General features: G+C 40.3%; 1 protein-coding gene across 1 annotated transcript in view; it reads right to left on the reverse strand.

The window, feature by feature from the left end:
• Positions 1-8,311: 8,311 nt before the first annotated feature.
• Positions 8,312-13,387, reverse strand: part of LOC137380595 (RNA/RNP complex-1-interacting phosphatase-like) — a 56,686-nt gene continuing 51,610 nt past the window's right edge. The window contains exons 10-12 of the mRNA XM_068052654.1: positions 13,287-13,376; positions 9,673-9,789; positions 8,312-9,250 (exon numbers count right to left, since the gene is read on the reverse strand). Coding sequence (XP_067908755.1) covers positions 8,947-9,250; positions 9,673-9,789; positions 13,287-13,376 — 511 coding nt within the window. The 3' untranslated portion in view covers positions 8,312-8,946. The remainder of the gene's footprint in view (positions 9,251-9,672; positions 9,790-13,286; positions 13,377-13,387) is intronic.

Here is a 13,387-nt window from a genome sequence, read left to right on the forward strand (position 1 = left end):
TGCAACAAAACGGGTCATCTTCGTTCAGAGTGCTGGAAATTGCGAGGTAAACCCATAGGACTTGTTGGGGTACGCAAAGTTAGTGCAGAGGAAAAGACTCTGACTGAGAGTGTAGGAGACCAGGCTATAGCTTTAACAACAGCTGTGAATGTGAAACCAGATACTAAGACTAAGAGGAGTGTAGAGGTTAAGAATAAAATACCTGAGAGTTATAATGATTTTTTGTTAAAGGGGAGAGTCTCTCCGTATCCTGTAAGTGAGGCAGGATACTATTATACTCAGGGATACAGGAGCGACCCAAACACTCTTGCTGGGGAAAGATATGAGATTTCCACCAGAGCGCACCTTGAATGCTTATGTTTAGGTTAATGGAATTGGTGGGGTGCGTATACCCGTAACTTTGTATAAAGTATGCTGAGAGAGTGACTTAGTAACTGGGGTAGTAACTGTAGGTGTTGTCCACAGTTTACCAGTAAAGGGAATTGATCTACTCCTAGGAAATGATTTGGCAGGGTCAAAAATATCAGTTTCTCCTATAGTTGCAGAGGAACGATGTGAAATTAAGGAAACGGAGCAATTACAGGAACAAGTTCTGAGAATATTTCCTGCTTGTGTAGTTACCCGAGCAATGGCTAAACAGGATCCATTGTCGGAGGTAAAAGGGGCACCACAAATAGATAATCAGGCATCTGAAACCTTATTTGGGGATTTTGATAATCCAAATGAGATGTTTAACAGATCGTCTATCATTGCAGCACAGCAAGCTGACCCAGAGATCTACCAAATAGCACAGACGGCTCTGTCAGAAGCTGAGGTGAAAGGAGTTCTGGAAGGCTATTATATGGCAAACGGGGTTTTGAGGAGGAAATGGAGACCGCCTCATAGACCTGCCGACGAAGACTGGACAGTTGTTGAACAAATAGTGGTACCACCTAAATATCACCAAGGATTATTAAGGCCAGCCCATGACATTCCTTTTTCAGGACATGGGGAATTCGGAAGACTAAATCACATATATGCAAACATTATTACTGGCCAGGTCTTACAAAGGATGTGAGACAATTTTGTAGGACATGCCACACCTGTCAAACGGTGAGAAAACCACAATCTACCATAAAACCAGGGCATGAGGTATTAGTGTTGTTATCGTCACAGGGAGAACCAGTGAAAGCACGGTTCAGTGGCCCACATAGAGTGATCAAAAGAGTGGGTAAGGTAAATTACTTGATTGACACCCCTGATCACCGGATGAAGAACCAGTTGTGTCACGTTAATTTGCTCAAACCATATTACAGCAGGGAGGAGGATAAGCCAGTACAGGTATGTCAGGTAATCGGAACTGTGGAGAAAGAAAAAGATAGTGAGGATGAGGCAGAAGTAGGCCGAGGAAATTCTCAGATTGAACCTCCAACTATCCAATCAGCGAATGCAGAATGGCTAGGAAAATTAAACAATAGGCTTTTACACTTAGAGGCAGAACAGCATGAAGTCCTAACCAAGGTTTTCACAATGTTTCAAAAGTTTGTTGGGATAAGCCAGGATGTACAAGTTTAGCCACACATGATGAGGATACAGGGGGAGCCATTCCTTTAAAACAACATCCTTGTTGCTTAGGTCCGGACAGACAGGCCCAAGTTGAAGCAGAGGTGCAATGTATGCTGAAGGGCAGCTTAGATGAATCTAGTCAGGACAGCTGGAATTCGCAGATGGTCCTGATGACTAAACCCGGTGGGACGGCTCAAACTTGCATAGTCACTGTGGTAAAGAAGGCAGACTCCTACCCAAATTCTCATTTAAAGGACTGTAAGGCCAGAGTGGGCAACACAATGTGTATTAAAGAGTGGGAGGGATACTGTCAAATTCCTTTGACACCCCAGGGTAAGTAAAGATCACTTCTGTTACACTGGACAGGGTTTTCCAGTGTCAAGTGATGCCACATAGGTTAAAGGGTACTCGAGAAACCTCTCAGAGAATACTGAACCCAGTAGTGGTCAGTGCTCCTAGCTGTGCAGCTCACCTGGCTGAGGTGATGGACAATAAGGACACTTCGAAGGAAAACACAAAACAATTGGAAGACGATGCTTGTAAATTTAAAATTTACAAGCAAGTTTGCCGATGACACGAAGGTTGCTGGAGTTGTGGATAGTGTGGAAGGGTGTTGTAGGTTGCAACGGGACATTGACAGGATGCAGAGCTGGGCTGAGAAGTGGCAGATGGAGTTCAACCTGGAAAAGTGTGAAGTCGAATTTGAATGCGGAATACAGGCTTAAAGACAGGATTCTTGGTAGTGTGGAGGAACAGAGGGATCTTGGGGTCCATGTCCATAGATCGCTCAAAGTTGCCACCCAAGTTGATAGGGTTGTTAAGAAGGCGTATGGTGTGTTGGCTTTCATTAACAGGGGGATTGAGTTTAAGAGCCGCGAGGTTATGCTGCAGCTCTGTAAGGCCCTGGTTCGACCACACTTGGAATATTGTGTTCAGTTCTGGTCGCCTCATTATAGGAAGGATGTGGAAGCTTTAGAGAGGGTGCAGAGGAGATTTACCAGGATGCTGCCTGCACTGGAGGGCATGTCCTACGAAGAAAGATTGAGGGAGCTAGGGCTTTTCTCATTGGAGCGAAGAAGGATGAGAGGTGATTTGATAGAGGGGTACAAGATGATGAGAGGCATAGATAGAATGGATAGCCAAAGACTTTTTCCCAGGGTGGAAAGGGCTATCACCAGGGGGCATAATTTTAAGGTGATTGGAGGAAGGTTTCGGGGAGATGTCAGAGGTAGGTTCTTTACACAGAGAGTGGTGGGTGCGTGGAATGCGCTGCCAGCGGTGGTAATAGAAGCAGATACATTAGGGGCATTTAAGCGACTCTTGGATAGGTACATGGATGATAGTAGAATGAAGGGTAGGTCGTTAGTTTGATCTTAGAGTAGGTTAAAGGTTCGGCACAACATCGTGGGCCGAAGGGCCTGTACTGTGCTGTACTGTTCTATGTTCTAAAATGGGTTAATTGGAACAAGCTTTTGAAAATTTAAAGATGAAATGTTCTGGTGGAACTTGTTGCTGTAGTCTAAACATTTTTTTTCACAAATGTGTATATCTGTAAATGCATGAAAAAAAATTGCATTGTTTCAATTTGTTTTTTTAAATCCATTGTAATGAAATGCATTTCAGGAATGGCGTTTCATTCGGCTAGGGGTGGAGGTGTCATGGTTCTGTAGTTTTTTTCCCTAATATGCGGTTTGCCTTTAAGGTTTGCAGAGGATCAGTATTGCTTTAAGAACCGGCAAGCCTCAGGCATTATAGAAAGGTGCATTTTCGGTTGCCGTTAGAAAGAGCCATTTGGAGACTACGATTCAAAGGGTGCATTCTCGTTACCATAAATACAGCCACTGGAGTGAGTAGCAAACGATACATATGTTACAATTAAATTTTGAACTGGCTTTTAGTTGAAGACAGTTTGTTCTAACAGAACACACAGACAGAGGACACAGCTGTGATGACAGCACCTGGAAAAAGAGCTCTCAACCATTTAAACTGAAGGAAGAGGATTTTAGTCTGTTTAATTATTATCTCTCAAAATTCTAAAAAAAGTCAAACCAAAACAGAGATCTCTGGTAATTTAAATTGAAGAAAGGGAAGTTAGACTGTGACAATCTTTTATCCCTCAAAAACTCTGAAGTCAGCTTGATTCCATTGAAAGTGTTTGCAAGTCATTAATTGTTGAAATTTGCTGGAGAAGGAAAGCTGGCTAGGCCTACAAATGTCCCTAACACATCCACGTTGTGCCAAAAGCAAATACCTGTGCGTTTTCCTTGTCGACAACGGCTAAGTCTACCTGTCTTTTTAGATGTTACAGCAAATACACAAACTTTGGTTTGACATTATGTAGTCAGGAGACATGGTGATAATTTTACTCAATTGAAGAGTGCAGCTTGGATCAGACCTTCTGCCAGATTCTATTAAAAAGGGTGCAACAATGGAAAGATAGTAGTATTGCAGTCCAAATAAGTTTCTATGCCATCAGTGCTGCTGAAGCTATACTACAGGCTGTTCTACTATGGAAGAAGCTTTTTCCTGCATCGGATGACTGTGAGGACATGAAGCAACATTCTGTGAGGACTTGAAGCAACATTGGACTGTAAATTTGCAAGGACTCTAATTTTTTCAATTTTAAATGTTGTTTATATCTTCATAGTGTTTAAGAATATAGTTCTTCTAATTAAAGAGTTAATTTGTTGATTTAAAGACACCTGGTTTGGTTAGCCTCATTCGAGGGTTTCATAGATGGTACAATTTGACTGGGTCTTTCTTTAATTTGGAAAGTTTTAAATGATATGTTAGGCGATCTGTGGAGTGACGGGATTGAATTATCAGTGCATTTCTCCCACCACAATCAGAATCAAATATTTTGATTGGGGGCTTTGACTTGAGCGGTCTGTCATAACAGTATTATGTAATGAGAAAGGGCTAATTAATAAACTTGCTGTAAAGAAGCCTTTGGGAAATAATGATCATAATATGATAGAATTTCACAATAAGTTTGAAAGTGATATCGTTCATTCTGAAACTAGGGTCTTAAATCTGAACAAGGGAAACTATGAAGGTATGAGGGGCAATTTGGCTATGGTGGATTGGGAAAATACACTAAAAGATTTGATGGTAGACAGGCAATGGCTAGTATTTAAAGAAGTACTACATGGCCTACAACAGATACATATTCCTGTAAGGCACATCCAATGGGAAAGGTGAATCAACCGTGGCCAACAAAAGAAGTTAAAGATTGCATTAGATTAAAGCAAGTGGCTTTATAAGGATGTCAAAAAAAGTGGTAAGCATGAGGATTGGGAGCAATTTAGAACCCAGCAAAAGATGACCAAGAAACTGATAAAGAAAAGAAAAAGAGAATATGAATGCAAGCTGGCGAGAAACATAAAGGCAGTCTGTAAAAGCTACTTTAGGTATGTGAACAGGAAATATGGGCCCATTACAGCGAACAGGAAATATGGGCCCATTACAGCAGACAGGAAAGTTTATGGTGGAAAACAGGGAAATAGCAGAGAAACTAAACAATTATTTTGTCTGTCTTCACGGAAGATGATACAGAAAGTCTCCCAGAAATACTAGGCAACCAAGGGACTTGTGAAATTGAGGAACTGAAAGAAATTCGTATTAGTAAAGAGGTAGTACTTGAAAAGTTAACTAGATTGAAGGTTGATAAATCCCCTGGACTAGATGAGCCACATCCCAGAGTGTTGAAGGAGGTGGCTATATAGTGGATGCATTGGTGGGTATCTTTTAAAATCCTAGTTTCTGGAAAGTAAAGGCTGGCTACCCGACCCGAATCCGACGGGGCCCGACGACATGTCGGGTTCGGTTTTGGGTCAGGTCACACTTCCGGGTTCGGCATTTGGGCTCGGGTCGGGCTGGATTGGACACGCTCTATCACAGGTAAGTGGCTCCAATGTTAATATACTTTTTGGACTTTAAAGGTGGTTTTGCTAGTTATTTTAAGCTTGTGTAGGTAAGGAACAAAGTGAAAAACAGAAGGTAAGTTAGCTGATGGTCGGGTCGGGTGCAGGAAAAAATTGTAAGGACTCGGGCCAGGTCGGGCTCGGGTTGCGTCTTATTTGCAGACCCGAGCAGGCCTTTACTGGAAAGGATCCTGCAGACTGTAAAGTAGCAAATGTAACCCCACTGTTTAAGAAGTGAGGGAGAGGGAGAATGGAGAACTACAGACCTGTTAGTTTGATGTCAGTGGTAGGGAAAATGTTCGAATCTGTTATAAAGGATGTAATAACTAGACACTTAGAAAATAATGGCAAAATTGGGCAGTCAATGGATTTATGAAAGAGAAATCATGTTTGACAAACCTGTTGGAATTTTTTGAGGATGTTACTTGTAGCATAGAAAAAGGAGAACCAGTGGATGTGGTGTATTTGGATTTTCAAAAGGCTTTTGATTAGGTCCAACACAGGTTAGTAAATAAGAGCGCATGGGATTGGGGGTAATATACCAGTATGGATTGAGAATTGGTTAACAGACAGAAAACATAGTAGGAATAAATGGATCATTCTCAGGCTGGCAGGCTGTTACTAGTGGGGTACCACAAGGATCTGTGCTGGGGCCACTGCTGTTCACAATCTATATAAATGATTTGGATGTGGGGGCCAATTGTAATATTTCCAAATTTGCTGATGACACAAAACTAGTGGGAATGTAAGTTGTGAGGAAGATGCACAGGGGCTTCAAGAGGATTTGGACAGGCTAAGTGAATGGACAAGGAACATGGCAGATGGAATATAATGTGAATGTATGAAGTTATCCACTTTGGCAGAAAAAACAAAGACAGAACATTTCTTAAATAAGAGGTTGGGAAGTGTTGGTGTATAAAGGGACCTGGGTGTCCTTGTTCATGAGTCACTAAAAGCTAGCATGCAGGTGCAGCAAGCAATTAGGAAGGTGTGTTGGCCTTCATCACAAGGGGATTTGAGTACAGAAGTAAAGATGTCTTGCTGCAATTGTATAGAGCCTTGGTGAGACCACACCTAGAGTATTGTGTACAGTTTTGGTCTCCTTATCTAGAGATGGATATAGTTGCCATAGAGGGAGTGCAAAGAAGGTTCACCAAACTAATCCCTGGAATGGTGGGATTGTCTTATGAGGAGAGATTGAGGAAACTGGGCCTGTATGCTCTAGAGTTTCGAAGATTGTGAGGTGGCTGGCAAATGGAGTATAATGTGGGAAAGTGTGAAATTGTCCACTTTGGCAGGAAGAATAAAAAAAGCATATTATCTAAATTGTGAGATTGCAGAGCTGACATGCAGAGGGATCTGGGTGTCCTAGTGCATGAATCGCAAAAGGTTAGTGTGCAGGTACAGCACGTAATTAGGAAAGCTAACAGAATGTTATCGTTTATCACAAGGGGAATTGAATACAAAAGTAGGGAGGTTATGCTTCAGCTATACAGGGCATTGGTGAGACCACATCTGGAGTACTGTTTACAGTACTGGTCTCCATATTTAAGGATGTAAATGTGTTGGAGGCAGTACACAGATTTACTAGACTAATACCTGGAATGGGTGGGCTGTCTTACAAGGAAAGATTGGACAGGCTAGGCTTGTATCCGCTGGAATTTAGAAGAGTAAGAGGTAACTTGATTGAAACATATAAGATCCTGAGGGGTATTGACAGGGTGGATGTGGAAAGGATGTTTCCCCCTTGTGGGAGAATCTAGAACTAGGGGTCACTGTTTAAAAATAAGGGGTCGCCCATTTAAGACAGAGATGAGGAGAAATCTTTTCTCAGAGGGTTGTGAATCTTTGGAGTGCTCTTCCTTAAAAGGTGGTGGAAGCAGAGTCTATGAATATTCTTAAGGCAGAGGTAGATAGATTCTTGATAGGCAAGGGGGTGGAAGGTTTTGGGGGTAGGTGGAAATGTGGATCAGTTCAGCCATGAACTTATTGAATGGCGGAGCAGGCTCGAGGAGTCGAGTGGCCTGCTCCTGCTCCTATTTCGTATGTTCGTATTAGGTCAGATGACAAAAGTTTGGGTAAAGAGGTAGGCTGTGGAAGCTCAATCACTGAGCATGGTGAAGAGAGAAATCAATAGATTTCTGGAGACAAATGCCATCAAGGGATGTGGAGATAGTGCGGGAAAGTGGCGTTGAGGTAGATGATCAGCCATGATCTAATTGAATGGCAGAGCAGGCTCAACAGGCTGAATGGCCTACTCCTGTTATGTTCCCATGTTGTGGGGCTGGAGGAGATTACAGAGATATGGAGGGACAAGGCCACAGAGGAATTTGGAAACAAGCATGAGAATTTTAAAATTGAGGCATTGCTTGACTGGGAGCCAATGTAGGTCAGTGACCACAGGACTTGGTGTGACCATGGACACAGGCAGCAGAATTTTAGATGATCTCAAAATACGGAGGGCATTGGAATAGTCAAGTCTGGAAGTAACAAAGGCATGAATGAGGGATTCTCGACATACTTGGTCTTTGGTCCGCTGTTTTCAGTCTTGTTGATATCTTTGCTTTGTCTCTTGGCTCTTCTGGATTTTTTTTCTTTTGAAGAACCCTCCACCAGCAACAAATTTCCACATAAGCACATAAACTAACGTGGATGTGTGAAAAAGGGTCAAGCAATCTGCAAACTACTAGGAAGCCACATGCCATCCATAACTGCATGTCAGGTGTATGCCATGTATAATTTAAAACGGCATGTTGCGAAATAACTGCAAACTAAAATCTTTTTAAAAACCTTCTTTACAAGGAGTAATAAAACCCATTGAAAAGGAACCACCTCAACAGACGTTTTATTTTAAAGCAAAAAAACATTTATTTTTTAGTACCACTTGACTGAATATGCCTCTGAGTTCAGCAGGTACAAACAGGACTACCTCATTGAATTGTATGTCTCAGCTGGTATGATGCATCATGGAAGTTAGCTTATTTGTAGCAAGAAATGAATGAGATTAAAGAAGTGTACTTCCGTGATGTATTTTGCCTTTCTGAACACGTGCAGAACTTAAGTAAATTTGAACATTTGTGGTGGTAAATTAAATTTGAGGCAACACGTGCAATTCACAATTTTAGGATACATTTAAAGTCTAATTTTATTTTAAAAAAGTTATCTACAATCTGTTGTGCTCAGAAATTCACCTTCAAAAAACCTGGAACCAAGACAATAAGCATATATTCATACCGATTTATATAAAAAAATTCTGAACAAATGTTTCTGCTTTCATCATACTTTGTATTGCCATAACTAACAGTTTTCTTTACAACTACACGGTTCTAAGTTAACAGAAATCGTAAAAGGCATTAAGTGAGGAAAGGGTTTGTGGTCCTTCAATATTAAATTTTTGGAAAAAGCAAACTTCTATGAAAAATACAAGCGCTTACCACCCCCAAAATAAAAAAAATTAATATACATTAAAGTTAGTGATTTAGTTCCACTCATATTCACGAAAGCCATCAAAATCATAACAAGTACCCCCGAGTTTACTCAGACTGGGACCACGCTCTGGTGGCTGGCCATGATTATAATCACGCGTAAAAATGGTGTATGGGGCAGAGCTCTGTGGTTCTAATTCTCTTCTGCTTGAAATAGAATAAGGTTTTCTTTCAAAATCATCCCTGAAGCGATCTTGAGGTGCTGGTAGTCTGGTAGAATAAGGTGCAAATCTGCTATGCAGACGTGAATTTTCTTCCAAACTACGTATTGCTCTATGCTCATTGAAATGGTTAAACCTAGATTTTAAAAAAAAAGATAAAGGTCTCAGTCAAACATAAATGCGATAATAGTTTTCCTGTATCCAGTATCCATTTTGATTATCTAGATGCTGACATCAGGCTAATATCATAAATAAAAATACCTAACTTATTTATTAATGTACATCCCTTCATTTTCCCAAATCCCTCTATCTCCCTCAGTCACAAGTTAATTGGTGGCAATAGACTGGGAGCATGACCAATACACAGGCATCTACTATCAAAACAAGTCAGTCTAGAACAGCTCAGAAAAGACAGGTTTGACTTTCTCTCTGACTTCACATGACGATACTTTGATGGACTGAGAGTTCAGGATTGAACTCCTGACCCCATGGCAACAATTCACTTTTATAAACTTTTGAACAGTGTTCAGCTCCACTCATTTACCAATGGTTAATTACCTTGAACGTCCATTATATTCCTCTGGAGCATAGTCATCAAAACGGGAAAGTGGTCTGTGTTCACCATAGAGAAGTGAAGGTGGTGGAGGAGGAAGTGGAGGAGGAAGTGGTCGAGGCCTAAACAAAATAATTTTTTTTTAAAGAAACGCTTTTAGTAACAGTTACATATAAAAAAAAACACTTTCTTTTATATAGATTGATAGTAAGTGATAAAATGGACCATGAGAGTATCCATCTTAACAGCTACAACTGCAAGCAACCTTTTCCTTCATAATATACTTAATTAATCCATGTAATTAAATGTTTCTTTGCCTAAAGGAACTGAGAACACTAGAAAACATAATTCTGCATAATCCACCTGGGAAAATTCTCAATAGCTTGTAGTCAAGAGACTATTTGCCCCTGAAAAAAATGAATGTCTGATTAATTTAAAAAATTAAGCTCTTGATTTTGTGAAGTTAGAGAAATTAGAGAATCCAAGCAAGGCTTTAGGATATGGAGATCCTACCTCAACAGCCTTTGAAAGAATGACCAAATCAGTGGATCATGGAAGCTTGGTAGATATTGTATACTACAATTTCCAGAAAGATTTCAATAACGTGGCACATAGATAGTTATCAGGAAAAATTGTATCACCTGTGTTTGGCAGTTACATATTATGCTGGAAAAGGAATAGGTAGCAACCTCAAACAGAGCTTCCAGGGAGTAGATCCACATAGAACTCATAAATGAAGGATCAGCATTGTGACTGCTGCTGTACTTCATCTTCATATAGATTTGGATGAGACATTCATTAGTTTGTAGATGACATAATTATGCAGAAGTTAGGAATTTAGGTCAAGCAACAGGTTATAGACCAATTTAGTCAAATTAGGGGAATAGGCCCATGCGTGACAGATGTCCTTCAATGTGGATAGGTGCAATGCGATGCACTTGGGTCTGGATGACTCCAGATATATGTATGGAATGCAGGAGTACCCGCTAAATGTTACAGAACAGGAGAGAGACCTAGAGAAATTAGTTGCAAAAAAATAGACGGTCAGAAAAATGGACCATTCTTCCACCTGCCCACATAAGAGGTTGGGAGAATAATGGCAAACATAAGTTAAAAACACAACGGCATACAATATGGTACTAATACATGCAGTACAAGGTCATTGCAAGCAGAAGACAACCACTGTGGAACTCGCATCTGTGTACATGTCCTTTCCCACTGCCAGAACAGACTCACTAGGGGTGACGGCACAGTGGTATATAGTCAGGAGGGAGTGGCTCTGGGAGTACTTAATATTTACTCTGGACCCTCTCATGAAATGTCATCAGGTGAAACATGGGCAAGGAAACCTTCTGCTGATTACCACCTACTGCCCTCCCTCCTTTGATGAATCAGTACTCCATATTGAATAATACATGGAAGAAGCACGGAGGGTAGGAAGGGCACAGAATGTACTCTGGATGGAAGAGCTCCATTGCAAAAAGTAGCTGGGTAGCACCACAACTGACTGAGCCCTGAACGACACAGACTGGGCCTGTGGCAGGTGGTAAACGAGCCAACATGGGGGAAAACCTACTTGACCTCATTCTCACCAACCTACCTGTTGCAGATGCATCTATCCATAATAGTATTGACAGGAATGGCTATCACACAATCCTTGTGGAGATGAAAGAAAGACTTACATTTATATAGTGCCTTTCACCATCACAGGACCTCAATAAGTACTTTTGAAGTGTATTCACTGTTGTAATGTCGGAAACATGGCAGCCAATTTGCACACAGCAAGCTCCCTGCCTAACAGCTTGTGGCAGTACCTTCACCACAAGGACTGCAAAAGCTCAAGACAACTGTTCACCACCAAGGTGAACATCAAGGGCAATTAGTGATGGGCAATAAATGCTGGCCCTGCCAACAATGCCCATATCCCATGAATGAGTAAACAAATGCTCGAAGTTGGCAAAAAGTAAGCCCATGCCGTTGCTATGTATTCTGAAAAGTAATTTTTATTGATTCATAACTTAAAAGTTTTGCTGCTGAAAAGTTAATGAGTTATTGATTACACCATCAATTCATCACTCAACTTCTTTGAAAAAGTAACAGAAAGTGTAGTCGAGGCAACTAGCATAGAAGCATCTAATGAGAAGCTGCATAAATACATGAGGGAGAAAGGAATAGAGGGATATGTTGAAGGGTGGGTGGAGGCTCATGTAGAGCATAAACACCAGCATGGACCAAATGGTCTGTTTTTGTACTATAAATACTATGCAACTCTGAATACAAACTGAAGTACAAAGGATATAAATTTTAATATTGTGTATTTTAAGGTCTTGCACAATGGGAGTGTACTTTTGCAACTACTCTAGTATGGAGTTGTTGTAGAACTTCAAATTGTGGGTAAACTGAATAATGAAAGGAAGACTCCACTAAATTAAACAATTTCTGTTTGGTGTGGTGGAAGAAAGCAATCAATATGTCTATTACATTTTATGGACAAAACTACTTTTAAAAAAGTTTAATATTAGCACCTATTTGGTAATGTGCAGAATGCTCAAAGAGGTACAATACCCATTATATATATGGTTTCCCTCATTCTTTTAAGGTAATTTAACTTCATACAAATAAAATGTTGCCATTACGCACAGAAAACCAAGGATATATCCATTAAAGAAATTTGTGTCCATCTTTACTGCATAAAATGTTTGTGTCATCATATTGGGTGCTGGTTTGCAACAAGACACAAGTAACAGCAAGAACAGTAAAATATGATTTAATAGTACTAACTCCAGTCACACAAGGCCAGACATGTAGGCTTCAAGGATGTAGACTATAGACTATAGAAGCCAGAAAGAAGCAATAACAAGTAAAGCATTTAAAGGTTAATTATTTGGAAATGAAGCATAGAAAATTCTTATACATTAGGTAGGTAAAAGAAAAGTTAAAGTTAAAAATATGGTAGAGAAAATGGAAGACATGATAATAGAATTAAACTCCTCAAATATAATTTTAATAAAAACACCAAAGTAATTCTTTACTGGTTAATAAATATAACAAGTTTGTGTAGCTTTGTTTCTGTAGTTATATGTTTTTGAGAGTGTTAAAAAAAATTACAAAAATAGCTGAACTGGAGAGATTGTGATTTCCATGAACCAGTCTGCAATCTAAAGGTTAAAGTATTATGGGTAAAATTAAGTTTACAGTCAATTTTAGTTCTTAGATTGATAGACTTTTGTTAACCAAAGGCATTAGGGTTCTGAGGCAAAAGCACATATATGGAGTTAAATCGCAAAAAAACTTTTTCACGCAGCGAGTGGTTAGGATCTGGAATACACTGCCAGATCAATCAAGGCATTCAAAAGGGAATTAGATAGTTAACTGAAAAGGAAGAATGTACAGTTATGGGGAGAAGACGGGGGAATGGCACTGTGAATTGCTCACTTGCAGAGGCAGTGCAGACACAATGGGCTGAATGGCCTCCTTCTGTGCTGTAACAATTCTGGGATTTTGAGATCAGCCATGATCTCGTTGAATGGCCGAAAAGGCTCGAGGGGCTAAGTGGCCCATTTCTGTTCCTTCATTGTTTACCTAAACAAACACTTAGAGTCTGCTGAAAGTAAGTTACCTGTCATGCCACCTATTATAAGGGGGAGCATCGAAGTCTCTAGCAGAAAGAGGCAGGGCTCCATATGACGGTCCATGTCTTGAGTCAGGCCTGATTTTAGA

This window comes from Heterodontus francisci, chromosome 20 (assembly GCF_036365525.1).
Source record: "Heterodontus francisci isolate sHetFra1 chromosome 20, sHetFra1.hap1, whole genome shotgun sequence".
NCBI lineage: Eukaryota > Metazoa > Chordata > Chondrichthyes > Heterodontiformes > Heterodontidae > Heterodontus > Heterodontus francisci.